Source organism: Heliconius melpomene, chromosome 18 (assembly GCF_056956725.1).
Source record: "Heliconius melpomene rosina isolate 202511_hmr_F chromosome 18, ASM5695672v1, whole genome shotgun sequence".
NCBI lineage: Eukaryota > Metazoa > Arthropoda > Insecta > Lepidoptera > Nymphalidae > Heliconius > Heliconius melpomene.
In genome coordinates, this window is record NC_140406.1 from 9,805,365 (window position 1) to 9,826,850 (window position 21,486).

At 31.8% G+C, this 21,486-nt stretch overlaps 1 protein-coding gene and 1 long non-coding RNA gene across 5 annotated transcripts in view; one reads left to right on the top strand and one right to left on the bottom strand.

Annotated features, from left to right (window-relative positions):
- gogo (thrombospondin-1 like protein golden goal) overlaps positions 1-6,380 on the top strand; it is a 150,928-nt gene extending 144,548 nt beyond the window's left edge. For 2 of the 3 annotated variants that reach the window (XM_085202471.1, XM_085202472.1), the window contains 5 exons: positions 2,301-2,496; positions 2,673-2,849; positions 3,157-3,322; positions 3,770-3,879; positions 4,084-6,380. In XM_085202471.1, coding sequence (XP_085058597.1) covers positions 2,301-2,496; positions 2,673-2,849; positions 3,157-3,322; positions 3,770-3,879; positions 4,084-4,566 — 1,132 coding nt within the window. In that variant the 3' untranslated portion in view covers positions 4,567-6,380. The remainder of the gene's footprint in view (positions 1-2,300; positions 2,497-2,672; positions 2,850-3,156; positions 3,323-3,769; positions 3,880-4,083) is intronic. The other variant, XM_085202473.1, reaches the window with a different exon arrangement.
- LOC146529495 (uncharacterized) overlaps positions 1-21,486 on the bottom strand; it is a 169,798-nt gene that overhangs the window by 41,636 nt on the left and 106,676 nt on the right. The window lies entirely within an intron of this gene.

A 21,486-nucleotide genomic window follows, 5' to 3' on the forward strand; every position in this document is an offset into this window, starting at 1 on the left:
TAACAAATAATAATATACAAATAAAGAAATGTTTATAGATTTCCTTTGTATCCGGACTAAGAATTATATATAAAATTCCGACATAAAAACATATCGCTCTAACAAATACCTTTTACAACGTTCATAGGTTTTTACAATCGCTACGCACGTTCACGGTTCAGCTATCTAATCGATCAATATTAAATTTGTCACGCGGAAACCGGCAACTTTGGTTGATCGAATAATAAATTCCCTAGTTTTATTTTCCATATATATACATATATTTCAAATAGTTTAAAACATAATTACTTAACTTATAAGCAATAAATAGATCTACTCTTAATTAAAGCCACTGCAGTGGAGTTAGATGGTGTCTAACTTATACTTATTTAGCAAAAAAAGAATAGAGAAACAATTTAAATAATGTAATTATTCTACATATACATATATTAGGTGCTCTCCTTAAAAAAACCCTAAATTTCTTTAATAACTTTGTATTTTCACCTGTAATTCCAATTTTTCAACTGCTTGTCGCCCTCAATCATTAGCCAAGCAAAATCTTTCTATAGACATGCATATACTTAAAGAAACATCCACAAAACAAGAAGCTCTATAGAAAGAAAGTGAAAACAAGTTGCAATGTCACACAACTCGAGTACTCAATTAGTGAAAATAGCCTTCGCAGTCCATATTTCGAGAGTAGGTATATTCCGTTACAAGCAAGCTTAATGAATGTACAGAAGTCTGTATAGAAGTGACTTTTGTAAAGCTTTCTTCAATTTATCTGATAAATAAAACAAAATTTACTTAATTTTGAGTAATATGTCGTTATTAAAAATAGTCTCACGTTTTTTTCCGCATAGTGGGGAACGTAGAGGGTAGTGTTAAGACACTCCTCTTAATAAATTTCATTCTCCCGACTGGGAATTGAACTCACAACTGTTTCACCATTTAATTCAATGTGTCTATATTAATAGGAAAATAGAACCGAATTCAACACTAGGTTTTTTAAAAGAGTCATTATAAATATGATACGCTAATTAACAAGCAATCAACTCCCGGTGGAGAACGTGTTCGAACAATGGCACTCACACGTTTCTCACTAATTAGGCACTCAAGTCTCTATGGTTTGTTTAGAAATCACTTTAACGATTGTAATTTAACTTAGTTTTTGTTAGAGAGATGGGGTTGAAAGGATTTTTGTGATTGCATCGTCAACTCTTGCGTTCCTAGAGTCAGTGAGGGTTAAAATCGAACCCATAACCTTCGCATTTGAAGTATGAACCTTCATACTTCAAATGCGAAGGTTATGGGTTCGATTTTAACTCGGAAAATAATTTTTATTTCCTCCATATAAGAAAACAAAGCGCGACATAGAGTTTTGCCAATCAACACATAATGTCTCGAAAATTGGGTGGTGGAGAAAAGAATGTCTAAATACTAGCTTCACTATATCTACCTATGCTGTTTGCGGGATAAAACGTGAAGCAAAAGAATAAAAGTAAGGGATTTTCAGTCGGATTAGAATTCAGAATGATTGTGCGTTTAATTGAACCCTCCCTAGATGGTAATTTCTAGCCTAGACATGTGCAAAGGATCTCTTCATTCGGTATGCAACATCAATATGTATGACCGAGGTCTGTCACAACAGTAAGTAGACCATCACAATTGGGCAAAATCACTGAATATTAAATCACAGATGTTGGTTATTGTAGCATAATGAAATATATATTTTTTATATCGTTAAAGTGTAAAAAAACTTAGGCTAGTTGGTAATTCTAATACAATGAATAGGAAACTGTGCTGCTATATTTTATACTTTAAAAATGTCTTAAGTATGTTTGTCGGCTTGTCTGTGCCTTTGTGCACGCTTAAAATTTAAACGCAGTTTAAATATGTCCAGAGTGTATTTTATTTAAATTATCTTAAAAATAAAAAGTTATATCAATATGAAGTGTTTTGTACGACGAAATTGCTAATAAAAAACTGTTTTGTTGAATTTGCTGAACCTTTAGTATTTAAAGTATTTATGGATACTATTTTTGAATTTAAAATATATTTAGAGCAGAAAGTAATTCAAATAAGCAAATAAAAGACTACATATGTAGTCAAGCGAGTGATGTCGCGAGCGGATCGCTATTAATTAATAAACTAAACAAAAGTTTTTCCTAACATAATATTCTTATATAGTTCTTTAGAAACGAATAATGAAGGGCGTCTTTTGTATCCATATGTAGAGGGTGTACTGCGCGGAAATACAGTGGATGTATAGATATCAAATTAGCATTATATTTGTGAGCTCATTTAATTTTCATGTTTAGAGATGAAGAAGACCACACAGACGCGGAAGTCGAAATACCAGATAACTTAAGCGTGGCTAGTGCCAGCGGCAGTCAAGCCACGATCACTCCTGAAAATGTATCGTCTAGTAGTGCGCCTGCTGCCACCGGATCAGAAGCCATGACGTACTCTACTCTGAGGAGATCGCACACTGTATCTAATACGCATGTACCACAGGTGTGTTTACCTTTTACTTTTTTCTAATAGAAAATTTGTATTGATTTTGGTAGAAATCTTTAAATAAAATAGGTTATAATTGCCTGCCCTTTACAATTTACGACTTGATGATTATATAAATAATGTCAAATAACGTTGAAAACTTATAGGAATATAGAATTTTTTTATGTATACAGATTACGTCACCACCACAACCGTCTACCAGCGAAGCGGTTACAGCGGAAATGAACACGAGTAATACCAGCGTAAGTGGAAGAGACATCTGCAGCGAGAAAGACAGAGATAGTGTGTGGGAAAGGGACAGATGCACCAGTCGTGCGTCGTCGTCTGTCTCCGCCGCTACACTCACTAATGTCAGTAAAATGTTATTAATATTAATAATTATATCTATCTATCCGCTTCATGTTATTGTAGTTGATGAAGTAATTATTTTACTATATAGTAATATCTCCAAATATTTATTCATAATAATAATGCTTTGTCTAATATTTTTTTCAATTCACTTAAGTTGGCCTCAATTCCAAGTAAACGAACAATTAGAAAATCATACAGACTTTAGAGCTCAAACTGTAAGCATTAGTTGGCTTTAAAGCACCTTTGACATATTTTTAACTTAATAATTAATGATATTATAACTAAAAATATTATTGTCTTCCAAAGGGTTGGTACTCACCAGCGTTAAGCGGCGTGTCGTCGGCCAGAATTCGGGACAATCCAAAGCATAATAAAGAGACGTGTAATAGGCGACTGCTTCGTTCCGACCTGAGTCTAACATCACACCCGGAAATGGAGATTGATTATTATGATTATGAAGTCAATAATGCAGGTACGTAAGACTTAAAACTTATTTGATTTTTGATGGGAGTAAATCTTCTAAGTTTGCATCAGTAACATGCTAAAAACATATACATATATCTATGAAAAACAACCACCAACACATTGTTTACACCCGAATTTTTACACGTATTTTTATACATCCAAGAAATATGAATAATATATCTATAGTTATTACCTTCATCCACAAAAATAAATGATAAAAAAAAATATAATAGCCAAACATTTATTATTTATATTTTTATTTTTATTTTAGTGACTGCTTCCGATTTTTCTTCTTAAAATTGCAAAGTTTCAGATTAATACATCTATTGTATAAATTAGTTCAGATTTATACATCTATTGTATTGTTCTAATTTCAAGCAGTGGAAAATCACTTAGTATCACATAGTTTCTTGTAAAAAGTTTTGCTGTAAGTTGAGAAGATACATTGTTCCAGGTTCCGTACCAGGTTCTTACCTAGGCATGGACCCCGCGTTTCTGGTGTGGATACCGCCTATAGAAGAAGGTGATATCATAGAGGAAATGGACAAAAATAACATTTATGAGGTACTTGTTACTTATACTTATAATTTGAATAAAGTGAGATTTTTTTTTGTAATATTGGTCATATTCAAGTGCAATCTTTAGCTTAGTTTCTATATTTAACAAGCTTAGTCAAGATTTTATATTAAAACATAATAATAGCACACAAATTAAATTTTTCATATAAAGAAAACAATAATTGGTACTCAATAATTTGTTTGTACATAGGAGGTCGTGCCTAAAGAGTTACGACCAGATCCCGGCAGTAACACAGAATCCCCTGAAGAGAGACCAGCAGCCACTCTCAAACGATCTAGCAACCGGTCAAACAAATCAAATGAATCTATGAAGTCCATAAATAAAGTAATTGATCGATCCAACATTATACATCCCTTGAACTTTAGCATAAGCGACTTACAATCACCAAAAGTACCCAAAAGAAACAAAAAGAAAACAGATGTTATACCAATGAAAGATTTGTCACTTAAAATGTCTCCAGTAAAAGTCCACAGACGTGAGAATCGAGACAACCGAGATGATTCAACTTTAAAACGAGTTAATGATACTCGAGAAAAAGATGACACTTTGAAAAGAACAGATTTCAATGACATTAAGTTTGCTGATGATTCAGAATCATCTAATGATATTAAGTTTGCAGATGACTCTCCCGATAGTAACCGATTTAATGATAGATATGAAGTTAGAGCTTAAGTGACGTTTAGCGTTTTTTCTTTGCGATCGAGAGTATCGATTTTTTATGTTGAAACGATTATTAATAGTATTCGATTGAATTTATCAAATAAACGATGTATAATAAATTTTGGTAATTGACGTGAGTATATTGTATCGCTCATCCAATGAGAAAATGACTGTAGAATCTAAAAAACAATTATATTTCCAGTAGGTTTTTTATATACTTATCTTCGTTTTGGTAGTGAAGAGAGTCAATATACATATTATAATTTTCGATACACTTAATGAAACAACAAAACCAATAAAAATATTATGATTCTTTTCTCTGCAGCTTAGAAATTTTAAAAACAAACTAATCGTTCTATAAATTATAATTTACTTTTGATTCTCTTCACCACTCTAGCGATGTAATGTTACTTAGCAACTCGATTACTTGAAATACTAATTATTTAAACATTTCTATAATAGGTCAAACAAGTATCGAATAATTGTTTCATACATGTATATTTCATACATTATCACAAAGGAATTAGTAATTAGCTTAACCTGCCCAGTAGTTGTATGTAAGGACCAAAACACATAAATTTGTCAACTTCCATATCATCTTTATATTCATAATAATATTCTATATTTTTCAAAATCATATCCACTTATACACACATCGTAGAGTCGTAAGTCTGGGTTTAGAGTTGGTACCTCCTTTGCTTAGTCTATGTTTTATTTCGAGGATAAGTAAATTTCTCTTTTAAACTCTTTCTTTTCTTTCTTTAATTTTCCTTTTCCTTTCTCTTCTTTGACGTTGTTTAAAATCGGATCGACTCGACCTAGACTTTAATATATTATAACTAGAGTTTTATAATCAAAGTATTCAATGATTGTTGTCTTACTACTATAACGATCATTTATATACAAAAAAAGCATTTGTTTACATGTTTATTTCCTTTGGTTTATCATTTTGCACTGTATCAAAATTGTAATTTCATGTTTGATTTTCAATGTTAGAAGACTGAATTCGGGCAGTGCAATACTTTATTTAATTACACAAACTTATAGTTGCTTGTGATATTTGTATTGAATATCTTCTGATATGTCTTGAGATATCAGTTTTTAGTGGAAATTTAGATATACGAGTATGTACATGAAACTGTATGTTTTCTACTTTTCTCCAGTCTGTATATTATTTTTAAGTTGCTTAATTAAATGTTTTAAAGGTTTCAAGCCACACTAAAAAATGATAATTGTCGTTTAACTAACATTAAATCGATTTAATACCAGTTAAGTACTAACTAGCGTGTCTAAGTGCGTCTACAGCAGGATATATATATACACTTTTTTTTCATTATTATTTCCAAAATAATTTTTAAGCGTAAATTAAAAATGTTGTAAGTGATGGCTGGACTATTTTAATATTACTTTCAGACTAATTTTTACAGAATAAGTTACCAAAGAAAATATATTATGGATCTCTTTTTAATTTCTAGTCATATTACGGCACAAGTGTTTTTTTTGTTGCTAACTTAAAATATATGTATGAAAATATTTATTAACACTGCATTTATTAATTCTATTGTAAAATAAATTAGACTAAGAATAATATTGTTAATATAAATAAATATATTTTTATTTATTTTCATTTTTATTTTAACAAATAAATTATGATTATTTTATTGAAAACGTTATTTTACGTTATCAAATGTTTTTTTTAAATTATTTATTCATTTTAGTTAAAAAAATGTGCTTAGTGTATATAATTTAAGTACATAATAATGATATTGTTTTACTGGTTTTGTTTGTAATGATATCAATAAAAACCGTTTTCATTTTATATTTAATATTATTGTTTTATTTATATTTAACCTTTGAATATTATTAATTATTTAATACTATTAACCTGTGGTTATTCAGAGATGCATCTAGGCTAGGTAGGTAGTATATAGGTAGGTAGTTTTGTATATTTTTTAAGTGTTTTTTTCTAAAATTTATCTAATACAAAATCTCGAAATCAAACTATTATCAATTGAAGTAAAAATTAAATATATGTAACTTTACTCTCAATAATTAGCTTACCCCAAAATGAGAAATATGAGAGAAAATTATCAATTTTGTATATATAATCCTTATAAATTGAAATGTAACTCGAATCTTAATACAAAGTAGGTAAATTACAGCCATAATTTATGTAACGGAGTTATCGAAGTAGGGCGTGGAATTCAAAAGCTCAACAATCTCGTTCATTTGCCTACGTACGAGTGTAACAGATTATGAACTATTATCCGGCCTGTACGGATGGGTTGCACAGTGTAACTTATCAATAGACATTTTACACGTATGACGGGAAAACCTACTTTATAGCAGGATTTGGAACTCAATGATGCGCTTCGTCTTGTTACTAGAGTAAAGAAAGAAAAATAATTTATTCCTGCGAGTGGGAATCGACCATGACTTACCGTCAGATATTGTGCCGATGTGCCAAGATATTTACTCTTCATATTTTTACGATGGTTATGGGTTCCATTGCCGTACAAGAGAATCAATTATTTAGATTTCCTAGCTCAGGTTACAGGTATGTGGGATCAAACGTAAAGATACTTTTTTTAGAATTTTTTAAAGTTGTCTTAATTAACACTATGTTATTTTTGAGAAATAAAAAGAAAACATCTGGTCCAGCTCACCTGTAGCGAGTGATCGATACTCGGAGACGCAGGCATGTCATCTAATTGGAGCATCCCTCTGCGTTATATTAAATTCCTTGGCGAGAATCTCGCGGATATATAAAAAGGGGTTGCCACTAGGAGGTAACTTTATGTTATTTATAATATTATATGTTTATATGTAGGTAGCTTCGCCTTGAAGTTCCATGAATATTTGATGAGATTTATTGATACTTTTTACAAAAAAATGACTGTATTCCAGTTCCAGGATTCCAGTTTCCAGTAAGTTTATATATAAAACTATACCCGTTATTACAATTTCCAAAGGACGACCTACGCAGGATCTTTAAAAATTTAGTGTCTGTCTGGGTCGGCGGCGGTTTTGAGTTAAATTATCATTTCAATGTTCAAACAAAGCTTATTATTGGGCACAAATAACTCTGAAATCGATGAAAAATGCAGTACACAGTGTCTTATTACTAGGTTTTCTCCTAAGGAAATAAAAGAGAGTAGGTGGAAATAAAAAATCTAATATAATTCATAACGACTTCTTGAATTTATATAATTGTAATTTATATGTTCTTGATATTCCTCATTAAAATAAAACGGTGGAACAGACATGATATCTAATCTACCAATTATATTGCATAGAATGTTAGTGAATTCCTTTATGCAGCTACATAGTATATGCATATACATATATGTATGTATGGAATGCACTGTTTTTGATTAAATTGAAGTAACAAGTAATTTAGATATAATTGATATGAAGCCACTTTGAGCCCGTCGTCCCTCAAATACTCATCGCCATACTATAAAGTTATAATACCAGTAAATCAGTACAAACTGTGACTGTAAACGCGAGAGGTTGTGGATTCGATTCTCACCTAGGAAATGAAACATTTATTTTTTTCATTTCTTCGCACTGGTGTCGAGGCAAAGTGCGACGTTGAATTCCGCCAAAAAAGCGAAAATTCCGCGGCAAATGAGGAACGGAGTGTCAAAACATTAGGTTAGTGAACCTAATGTTACGATACTTCAGGCATAGGGTTGCCTACTCTGCTGTTTGTGGGATACAGCGTAAAGCTGAAAAAAAAAACAAATATTAAATTAATATAATCGCTTTAAATTTTGCTTTAAGCTTTATTCAATTCATATGTAAAAGTCAAATGAAGTTAAAGCTAAAGACTTTTTCCAAATTGCTTTCCAAATTAACCTTTACAGGTTATACGAAATCTTATTTATACTCGTATATGTCGAGAAATAGCAATCTAAAATTTCTTTAATATATTATGTTTGTCGCGTACGCTTTACAGTATTTCGGTCCAAGAAGCTTTTACAACGGAAGTGACCACTCCAGTTACTAAGTAATACTATCAAGCTTCTGTTTTACTTGTCTTAAGTTGAAAGCTTAGAGCTTTGGAAATGAGCTTTCTGTAGTCATTTATATTGTAACATCATCTGGGGACTTCCCGTATCATGCTTCTATAAAGCTATTTGAGGAAATTTATCTAATTTTATATACATATTCATATAAGGATTATTCTGTGATAGAATATGGAGATGTTTTACAACTTTATATTGTTAGTAAACGAATAAAAATTTCGCAGTTTAGAATATATAAGTAAAAAGTAATTATTTAATCTATTAGGGAGCAGTGGCAGATCGTCTGGTTGCACCATCTGAATCGACGGTTCTGGGTTCAATTCCCACTTGGGAGGCCGAATATTCCGAGTTCCGCTACTCAACTCGTAATATCTCAAAAATTAGGCTAAGCGTAGAGAACGGTTAGGAATGCGTATCGGAATAGGTTTCCCCTGCTGTGCTATATAAGAGATACAGCGTGAAAGCGTGATCATTAATCTATAGCACAGTATTACGTTAATAATTTAAACAAATTTGCTTCCAATGTTATATTTATTAGATGATAGAAACACAAACCCCGAGAGATTTGCTGTAAACCCTTATTGCGAGGTTTTACTCGAGAGGACGCCTTTGCAATTAGCTCTTTGAAATTGCCTCCGTCTACATTTTGAATCATTTATTACATATTTGTATGTAATTATTATTATCGTAAATGACATTGTGAGTTTTTGTGTATGTGTTTTATAGTGTCAAGCTGTACTACGATGGGTGTGGGTTCGTTACCCACTTGGTGAAATATTTATATTATTAAAATTATTTTATCGCCTCAATCTTATTTAATATACCTAAGCGAGGTTTGGTTCCTTCAGTATTAACTAACTTCTTTCTACATTTAAAGACATTAAGTATTTACTCATTGTCTTTAAATATGACATAAAATGGAAAATACAGTGATTTTTGACAAGTTTTTTTCTGCCTTTGAAAATGTAAAAGATAATATCTATAAGCATATTCCGTCAAACTTAAAATTTAAAATGAGAGCCAAATTAAATATTTAGTACCGCGTTGCTGTCGACCTTACAGACAAAAGAATCGAAGATTTATATGGATACCAAGTTCAATTTTGAAGTCAAAAATTGTTCATGCATTCTGTAGAAATATATGGTTTTGACGGACAGACAGGCAGAAGGACAACATATTCACGGACGGAACGAGAACACGGAACCCTAAAAATATATAAATACGAAATATAAAAATCATTTTTTCAATAAAATTGTTAGAAAAGGTGTACCCTAACCTTCTGATAAGCCTTTCATATAGCTTAGTAAGCCCACTCGTCTCACAGTGCACTCCTGTGAAGAACTTCTGTAGATATGTAGTACAATCCTTCGGGATTATGTCTGTGTTTCTATTTCTACTTGTTGTATATTTCAAATCGAGGTGTAGCACCTAGTTTTAACTGTAATGATGGATTCCTACTCGGGAAAATGATTATATTTTAATTATTTTCCAATTCAATTTAAATTTTCCACTTTGCTAGAGAAAAAAGAAATATCTCGAATACCAGACGAAATATAGAGAACATAATATCTTAACAATTATTTCTTATTAGTAAACTAAAAAGCTGAAATTGAGTTATATAGAATGGCGAAACTCAACATTGCTGTTTGTCTGTTACCAAAAAGAAAAAAATAAATGAAATAATAATTTTCTCGAGTGGGAATCGAACTGATAACCGTTGGATTTATCAATATTAACGTCTAAATGCCTAAATTAATATACAGTGTCTAAATTAGACACTGTAGCACTGCGCCACTGACATATACCCATAAAAAAATATTATGATGTAGAAGACACACAGACAGACAGACAGACATACTGCATTCATATAAAGCTAATTATTACAGAGCGGTTTAACTGCGTCGGTCCGGTGGCTCTTCCGCGCGGAGCACCCGTGGGGACTAATAGCCGACAGTACAAAGATATAGCCTGGTACGGAAGGAAGTATTATGTAAGGATGATAATACTATTTATTTTATAATAATTGACACTTTTATATAAATTGGAGATTGAGGCCGTAGAGGCGCAGGAACAAACGCGACGGTTATGGGTTCGATTCCCAGTGGTATAAAGTCAAAGCGCGGCGTTGAGTTCCGCCATCATGTTTTGATTTATTTTCTCAGATCAACAAATATGGAAAAACTGTTAATTATAAGTTATTTTAATATCCCTTCCAGTGGTATAAGTATGGGAACTCTATACCGACATTTGTTAAGGAGTTTTTGTGATCTAGGGAGAGAAAATTAGGTCACAACGCGACGCTATAGTATTTAGGACGACCGGATAATGAAACCACTTTATATAATTAATGTCTTTGACGTGTGTTCCAAATACATTTGTTTTTAAGGATAATTTTATATTTCTAGTAAATAAATAAAATAAATCAGCTTCACGCTGTCTCCCGCACACAGCAGGATAGGCAGAGGGCACCTAGTGTTAGGACACTCCGTTCCCCACTTTCTGCCTAATTCTGGAGGCATTGCGTGTTGAGTGGCAGAACTAAACGCCGCGCTTTACCTCGATACCAGAGCGAAGAAATAGAAATATAAACGTAAATAAATATTTCACTTCGTCGGAATATATTTATAATGGTTTAAAAAAAAGATATATCAGTATACTTTTAACATTTATTTATACGGTTGGCTCAATCAGAACGTGACAATATGTCATGTTTTAATACGTGCAACCGTGCAGGGTTTATCGATTTGTAAGCCGTTAACACGTCAACGGAACACTTGTAGGTTCACTTTGTGGTCCATCGGTCTGTCTTTTTGTCTATCTGTCTCACTCTGTGTCTGCTCATCTATTAAAGTCGTTTTTCTCAAGATCACGTGGAAATCTCAAGCTAGAAGTTACAAGGTACCTCCTGGGGGTCTAGGATTATGAATGAGAACAAATAAAGGCAAATAAACAAATAAATGTTAAGCTTCTATAACAGAAAAGAATCTAAATATGGAAATAAATATAAAACAAAGAAGTACTCGTGTTCTTGTAAGTGTTGCTTTGTCATTTATTTGGCTGTCTCAGTTTTCACAAACACATGTACCTAACTCGGAGGATGAAATTCTCGAGCTATTTAAAGAGAAGTGCCTTAAGAAAATATGAATTCGTATTTTTTGTGTACATTTCTTTTGCAAGTAAATATTGAGTGCTTCATATATGTATAGGACTATGTTATGTATGTAGATCTAAGGTGAAATTTAATGCTAAAAAATATATTCTTTTTAAATATTCCAACAAAAAAGTCAATCATCCTCACTTTTCATTTACATTTTGTGTTGAGTGGCGAAATTCAACACCACAGTTGAAAACCATGAAAACAATTAATTCCTTAGAATGGGAATCGTACCCACAACCGGTGCATTTACAATAGTCGAAGCTGAACCAATGCGCCATAACGGCTTAACTATGCGTAGCAGACGTATAACAAATTACTATAAAAACTCGGTCAGTCGGGTGATTTATGTCAGTCAAACCCGTGATCATTTGTCTTGTTTATCTAATTAACAAACTATTTTAGTTGTTTTGCGGGTAATTTATCTTTACAAATCTATAGTACTTTACGGGAAATACAGAGAAAATGTAACTATTAGTCACTCTTGCCGAAATCAAGCCTGTGGAGTTGCGGAACTAAACGCCACATTTTATTTTAACACAGCGAGGATATATTTGAGTCCACCAATAAAGGCATACCTTTATAGTAATGTGATAGTAATATATAAATGGATATAACAAAGTTATATTATCATAAGAAAAAGAAATATAAATAAAACAATACAAAATGTAAGTCTCTATTAAAATTAAATAAAAATGTTTAATTACATTACAACAAAAATATTACAACAGCAACATTTCCATTTAATTTCAAACAATATATTTTAAAAGTTACCTGAACTAAGGTCCGCGATATAATGGAAAACTTAGATAACGACGCCTCGCTAATGCGTTGTAATAAACAGCCGTGAAAAGCTATGAAAGTTCCAACTTGTGGCATTAACTTTGTCTTCATTAAATATTTTTAGTTAACTTTGAATAGAGCATCGTGGTACAGTTGTAATGTTTGTAGCTTCAATGTACGCAATGGTTACGAATTCAAATCCTATTTGGGAAAATACGTAAGTTACCTAAGTTTCCTCTGCCTACAATGCTTTGTGCGGGATTCAGGGTGAAGCTAAAATTGAAAATTAATAACATAAATGTTATATTGAAAAAAAATAGTTTTCCTATATATGTAGATAATGATAACTATAAAAATTACTACTACTATAATATACTACTATAAAAATTATAAAATCAGGCAATATTTTTTTGAAAATAAAATAAAAAAATAAAACAACAATATAAACCCTTCTAAAGCTCCCATTCCACGATTAGCCAACCTCATTGTCCGTCTGTCTGTAACCATTTCCTTCGGAAGCTGCGGAGTGGTTACGTGGCGGTGCTCTAATTGCGTCCCGTCTACCGTTATTATGTTCTACGTTCTAGATTAAACATTTTATATGAGTACAGTACATATTCAGGATTGCAAATATATGTATGTTTGGTACATGACTGTAAAGCGACAGGTTGTAAGTTCGATTTCCACTCGATATTTAAATCTCTTCTGTCGAGCGGTGGTCTCAGTTAACGTGTTGTTGTTTAATTTCCACTTAAAGGAATTATTTTAATTTCCTTGCTCTTATGTGAAGAGAAAGCATAATGTTGAGTTCCGCCACTCAACATATATTAAATATTGGGTGGAGAGTGGGCAACGGAGGGTTTTAACACAATTTTTATGTTAAAACACCAAGACCGCATCTCCTGCAGTAGAGTAAAAAGAATATTCATATGAGGATAAAATAAATTACTAGAGGCCACGTCGAGCAATCAACGCGTCTGGATTTAAGCAAATTTAAATGGAAACTCAAAAATTTACATAATACAGTGAAATACGTAAACAGTTCCGTTGCGTTTTTAATTGTATTTATCGCACTCGGGTAATTAAGAATGTTAAAGAGGTTGGAGGTTTTTGGAGAATATGGAGAAAATTAACGAGTATATCCACATGAATAATTTTGTTAACTCGCTTATAAAGATCGAGATTCATGTATATTAACATTGTAAAGAGGTAGAATTCGTTTTGGTGAAATGCGCTATTCTCAGGAATTACTGGTAGGAATTGTTTCTTTTTGTGTTGAATAGTACACTTATTTATAGATATTTTATATCCTGTTAATTATGTCGATGATACCTACCTGTTGTATTTGCGGTCAGAATTACCCTGAGTTACTTTTAAAATGTTGCATGTCACATATACGATTCTTAAAAAATTCCAGAATTCGGCAGCAAGTGGGGAACGGAGTGTGTTAACACTAGGTTCCCTCTGCCTACCCTGCTGTGTGCGGGATACAGCGTAAAGCTGTCTATGATTCTTAATTTTTTCTTATATGCTACGAGGGCTAAGATGCAGACAAAAGCTAGTACATTATATACTATGTGCTAATATATCATTACAAAAATTAGAAGCTGGGAAGGAAATGGGGGGACCCATTACTCAACATATTTAAATACAGTCAATGTGCATTTTTAAAATTATTATTCTACTTAGATTTCTCTCACAACATCAAATTTTATAAAGCATAGTAAACCAAACAAAACCACAAAGTATAAAATAATTTAAATGAAAATTTCATTTTACAAAACGTATTCATGTATTCATGTGTCTGATAGAAAATTGACTGTATTTTAATTTGTATGTAACAAAAGATATTAAATTGACCGAGCGCTCGTTACTAAAATTACTAGTTGCCTTTTCTGTTAGGACGGTGGAGTACTAAAGGTATAGCGATACATGTGTGCTATATAGCTATAGATACAAACAAAATTTCTATTTACGTTTAAATTTCCATTTCTTTGCTCTACTGTCGAGGCAGAGCGCGGCGTTGAGTTCTGCCCCTTAACACACAATTACTCCAGAATTTGGCAGAAAATGGGGAACAGAGTATCTTAACTAGGATCCCTCTGCCTACGCTGCTGTGTGTGGGATACAGCATGAAGCTGATTTTTTTTTAAAAACAAAATAATTACCTAAAGATAAAAAAATAAATAAGGTTTTTTTGCGTGTGAAAAAACACGCACAAAGCGTGTTTTTTTATCCTACAATATAAAAAACCCTGTTAAGCGGAAAAAAAAATCTAGAAAGTACCAGAAACATAATAATTTCAGTCATTATTTCCGATAACGTTTTTAGTGTACTCTCGTTGTAGTATAACTCCATGCATTCTTTTTTACACTAGAAAGAGCAAAACACTGCAGTGTAACATATTTAGAAGAAAAACCGTGCAAAAACTTACAATTTTAAATTAAACTAAGCTTTTACATTGCTAAAGAAAATCTCACTAAACATACACAATTATAACGAGGCATAAAAAAAGTTTCTTTTCATAACAAAAATATGAATAAAACAGCTCAACTTAAAATGCTCAAAAGTGCTGAACTACATTTTCGTGTTCTGAAATTTAATGAATTAATACTGAATTTTAAAAGCTAGTTATAGTATAATAAGAATAAGTAAAATTTCGACGAAGCGTGAGAAAATATTTGCGAGCTTTCGTCGCAACTGGAGTTCGTCGAGTGCTTTTTTCGTCGTTACGTCGAACTTTTCAAATAAATACGTACATTCGAGTAACGATAATTACGCCCGGGCGTGTAATAAGGTATATTGGAAAGTCATTAAAGCTCCGAATGAGTTTTTAATTATAACAATAATATACAGTAAATTACAAAAAGCGAAGAATCACGTGCAAGGTTATTAAGAAGATATATTTATCTTATTTATTTTAGACTTTTATCGGTTATTATTATAATTAATGACAGCTTTACACGTTTTCCCGTATATGGAGATGCCGCAAGTTAGGCAGAAGGAACCTAATTTTAAGATACTCCTTTCTCGCATTTCTGACCTATAGTGTGTAGAGTTGGGAACTTAACGTCGCGTCTTAATAATATATTCTATAAATAAAAATAATTCTTTTTCCCCAGTTGAAATCGAACCCACAAGCACGTATTTACAATCTGACGCAATTCCACTGCGGTACAATAATGTTAGTTATATTTGATTTACAAATTTATTTTATATCGTAGAGCTTCATATCAATCATAGAAAAAATTGAAATTGATAACTTTCCAAGTTTTCTTTACACCACTTTTAAATTATAGGTCATAAAAAATACATATTTAAAAAATCACTGAATAACTTTTATAAAATGTTATAGAAGTAAATAGAATATTTTTTTTCTTTATTATCACTACGAACTGTAATAAAAAATTTATTTAAGAGGTTGAAGATTGTTTTAATTTTTTAACAAAATGTTTTCTCAAAATAGTAAAAAAAGTTCATAAAAGATTGTGGAAAACATAGAAAAACTAAACGATACATTATTATTTTTTTAAACATTATTCAGGTTGACATTTTCCTATCAAAATTAGGTACATAGTACTTAAAATTTTTCTGTTACGGAATTTTCTATCCACATATACACCATATATATTTTTAAAGTTTTGAACTATATCCAGCATATAACAGGGTAAACGAAAGGAACCTAAGGCTAAGACATCAGCTACCCATTGCCCGCTGAATTTTCGAGACATTGCGTGTATTTTTTTATTACCAGAGCAAGGAAATGAAAATAATTAATTCTCCTGTGTAAGAATCAAACTCACAAACATCGCATATACTCAAACACTGTGCAATGTAGGTAAGTTCTTTGTATATGTAAAAATATTTTCACATATCGTAATAATACTATTTTACCCAAAACATCTTTTCTCGAACAATTCTACAAGTACTGGAGTATTATAAGGGTTCAAAGAGACTCGAAGGCCACGTTGAGGACTCTTATTATTGATTAAGATCTTTTGAATAACGTCTTGTACATATGTTTTCACTAGAACCATTTCTTTTGGCTTTATTTTGTGTCATCGTTATAAAATATTTATTTGATATTATTAACTATATTGTTACTGTTTTAGATACGTTATCATAAAAGCCGTTAATGTCCGATAAATGGTCAACTAGAAGAATAGGTGGCTCAGCATCAGAGGTGGAACTGCTACGTTACCGTAGCCTCCACTGCCTAATTCTCACCTACAGCTGGGATATGCAGCTGAACCGCAACCTAAATAAAAATAGACCTAAATTGATATCCAAAACTATGTTTAACTGGTCTCGTTCTGCAATTATATATAATTATGCATAATTGCAGAACATTCATTAATAGAACATTTTGTGCCAGATGAATGACTCGTATTCGACAGCTAAAAGTTTGGTAACTTCGAACAAAGCTCAACTTTACCGTCGCGCGCTGGTCCCAAGCTTTGGCTTAAGTTTTGGTTTTGATACAAAAGTTCGACGTGCAATTAGCGTGTAGGTGAGAGTTCTGATTTTACTTATATTTTATGTATTATAGTAATAATAATATCTATAGCTAGCTTGAGTAAGAAGGCAGATTCTGGCAATAGCCGGGATTAATGCCAGGAGGAAGAGAAGAGTAATAATAATATCTATAAATATAAATGAAATTGTAGTGACTGTCTGTGATTTGAAAATAACTCTGTTTTGATATATTTATTTAAAACGCGCGGAGCGCGTAGCCAAGTGTTCTTACAAACAAAACTGGCGAGCAGCACCGTGTGTTATTTTACACGAACCATTTGAAGCCACTTTTTACCTATTCGTAACTCAAAAACTATTCCATCTAAAGCTGTCATATTTGGCTCAAATATTTAGACCCCCTACCTGTATACGTGCATTAAATTTCATAAACACAGCTCAAACAGTTATTTAGATAATGACGTCCAAAAATCGTAAATTTTTATGGGGGTGACTGACCTATAGACCTTAATGTTAACCAAGTTCCAGATGACCTAGAATGGTGAAATTTAGCATCCGGTTAAGTAATTGGGTGTATATCAAGGGAAAAATCCGAAACTAGTATTTTTTTAATATTTTCTTATAATTTTTCAATAAATAGATTCAATTACGAACATTTACTTATAGTGCCTGTAAAGAAATCATAGCAATCAAAGTTCATGATAATTGATTTTTAGGCTTAGCGCCTGACAAAAAAATAAGAGCAATGCATTATTTATATATATGTTGCTTTAATTTATGTCACGGGTTAGTAAATATTTTATTTGTTATGGAGACTAACTTCACTATTACTTACGTAAGCCATCTAAAACAACACGATGCTTTCAAGTATATTTTATAATATAAGATAAGATATGTCTCCATTTGTAGCTGAAAATGCCTCTAATTTATGTCCTGACAAAGCCTGCCATCATGTGGACTTCAAGGGCTTCACGTAAAAATATAAAAATATAATAAATGGATTAACATCCTTCATTATTATTTATTACAATTTAAACATATGTTTTAGTACTTATTATACTAAGAGTATTTGCATAGTCGATTAACGTATTTGATATTAAATTATTATTACAATATTTAAGTACTAAGTCCTATATAAGATCCTATAAGGGTTCTGTTTTATTGCTTTCGAGATACAGAACCCTAAAACAGAAAAAATACACTAAAAAATAAATATAAAAAAAATAATTATATTGATAGAAATATATATAAAATTTAAGAATAATATACTATCTGTAAGGTCAGTCGTGGCACAGGGGCACAAAGTGTGACTGTTAAACCGACTGGTAGTGAGTTCGATTCCCACTCGAGGAAATGAAATATTAATTTAAACTTATATTTCCATTTCTTCGCTCTGGTGTCGAGGCAAGGCGCGGCGGAGAGTTCCGTGACTCAACACGCAATGCCTCCAGAATTCGATGGAAAGTGAGGTTACTGAGTGTATTAACACTAGGTTTCCTCTGTCTACTCTGCTGTGTGCGGGATACAGCGTGAAGCTGATTTTATTTTTAATTTGATATATTGTCAGCCTACCAGCTATCTTAACAGAAGTAATTGTAAAGTAATTATTAACAGTAAAAATTTAAGTAATTGTTAATAAAAAAATAAGAGAAAAAAAGAGAAAATTAAAAATTACTTAAACAAAATAATACAAAATAAATAAATCCGCTTTACGATGTATCCCACACATAGCGGGGTAGACAGACGGAACCTAGTGTTAAGACACTCAGTTCTCCTCTTTCCATCGAACTCTGGAGGCATTGCGTGTTGAGTTATTCCAACAAAATAATGAAATTAGAAAAAAATAATAATAAATATATCAGATTTCTAAACGCAGCATACATTCATTATTTTCTAATCTGACAACTGTCATTTAATCAACAAAATAAAAACTATAGTCGAGATTCATAGATAAATATAATCTATTTTCATATATAATTAAATATCGTCTTAAGAGTAATAAAACATAATATTATTGACCATAATAAAAAAGTAAATACCTAATTATATTAGATATATTTTATTGTACGAAGGCGCTCATATTTTAATGGTTTTTTTGGCCTGGGTTTCATGATTTTACTGGTTTTAGGAACACTTGTGGAAACGGCAGAGAACGAAGTCGACCTTGGGATCATATCAATTCAGATTTGTACCGTCAGCACTTAATAAACTTATTGTTTATATTTTTTCCAAGACATGTTGAACAATGAGTCGTTCAATAGAATTGCTTGTGGTTGAAACAAGAACCTTACACCGAATTGTTCCAATGCCTCCCGATGGGAGCTGTCTCTTCCATGCTATTGCATATTCTTCGTTTGAGCGTATTGATATACAACAAACTAATAAATTGCGCGAGACTATGGTAGAGTACGTATGTCGTAACTGGAATGATTTAAGTATCTACACTAGCGCTCGAAACGGGAATCCTTACTCTTCTAAAGAAGACATGCTTTGCTTAACTACGTACGGAGCTACTTCCGAAATAAAGGCTGCAGTAGATTTGTACAGTACTAGCGGACGCGCGCAGCTTCGCTTGCTTATTGCTTAGGGGTGAATTCTAATAAACTTTGAAACACGTATTCAATAAAATATTTTTAAGAGTCTCAATTTCAAATTTTATAAAAGTAAGTGGCGATTTAAAGATTTTTCTATATAAACTTTCAACCCCTTATTTACACCCCTAGGGGATGAATTAAAATAAACTACGAAACTTATGTTCAATGAAATATTTTTAAGAGTCTAAATTTCAAATTTTATAAAAATCGATGGCGATTTAAAGATTTTTCCATACAAACTTTCAACCCCTTATTTGCACCCTTAGGGGGTGAATTCTAGAAATCCATGAAACACATGTTCAATTAAATATTTTAAGAGTCTAAATATCAAATTTTATAAAAATCGGTGGCGATTTAAGAATTTTTCCATACAAACTTTCAACCCCTTATTTGCACCCTTAGGGGGTGAATTCTAGAAAACCATGAAACATGTGTTTAATTATATACGTTTAAGAGTCTGAATTTCAAATTTTATAAAAATTGGTGACGATTTCAAAAAAACCTATACAAACTTTCAACCCCTTATTTGCACCCTTAGGGGGAGAATTCTAGAAAATGATGAAACACGTGTTCAATTAAATACTTTTAAAAATCTAAATTTCAAATTTTAGAAAAATCAGTGCCAATTTAAAATTTTTTCCATACAAACTTTGAACCCCTATTTCACCCCTTTAGGGTTGAAATTTTTCAAAATTCCTTCTTAGTGGATGTCCAGATTACGAAAGTAAACTTTTGTCCAAATTTAACGTTTCTACGCACAGCGGTTACGGCTGTGCGTGCGTCTTACCTCAGTCAGTGAGGACAAGTCCTTTTATATATATAGATAGATAGATTAAGATAGAAGTGTATTATCACAATGGTGTCCTACTTGGTTTATTCGGCGAACAGAAATGTCCTATGAGTTTTTTATTGAGCAACTATTGAGTTTCTTGCCGTAGTAGCTTCCTATAGGAAAAGTACTTGTAATGGCCAAATTGAATAAAGAATATTTTGATTTTGATTACATTATAAACCTTTCTACTTATGATTTCTGTACAAAAAGTAATGATATCCCGTCAAAAACATAAATGTAAAATGAAAGCCAAGTTCAGTAATAAAACATATGCTTTCAGCGATAAAAGAAGTGAGATGTAAATGTATGCCAAGTTCAATGGTCAGTCCTGAAATTTATTTTTAACAATATAAAATATTTTATAACAACTGTAAATGCCCATTCTTCTTACAACTTGGAGACTTTATTTATTTCTAATATCTGATTTGGCTAGTTTTCAAATTAATTTACATCGATATAAATGAATGTATTCAAATTGTATTCTACTCAGATTCTATTGTAAATTCATAAGAAAACTAGCCAAATCAGATATTAGACATAAATAAAGTCTCCAAGTTGTAAGAAGAATGGGCATTTACAGTTGTTATAAAATATTTTATATTGTTAAAAATAAATTTCAGGACTGACCATTGAACTTGGCATACATTTACATCTCACTTCTTTTATCGCTGAAAGCATATGTTTTATTACTGAACTTGGCTTTCATTTTACATTTATGTTTTTGACGGGATTTATACGATACTTAAACGAATAGAAGAAATTTAAAATTTTCGTATGTCCTTCTTTCTGTTACAGCTGAAACAAGACACGCGGACAGATGGCTAGCTAATGTATAAAGTAATGTCCACCGTGGTGCTGTGAGACAGTTTCTTCAGCTGCGAAATTTAGCGCCGCGCTTTGCCTCGATACCAGATCGAAGAAATGAAAATATAAATTTAAATAAATGTTTCATTTTCTCAAGTTAAAACCATAACCTATTGCGTTTACAGTCACACTTTGCACCCCTACGCCACGACCGGCATCAAATCTTCGTTTATTTTAATTTTATTAGTCTATCAAAAATAA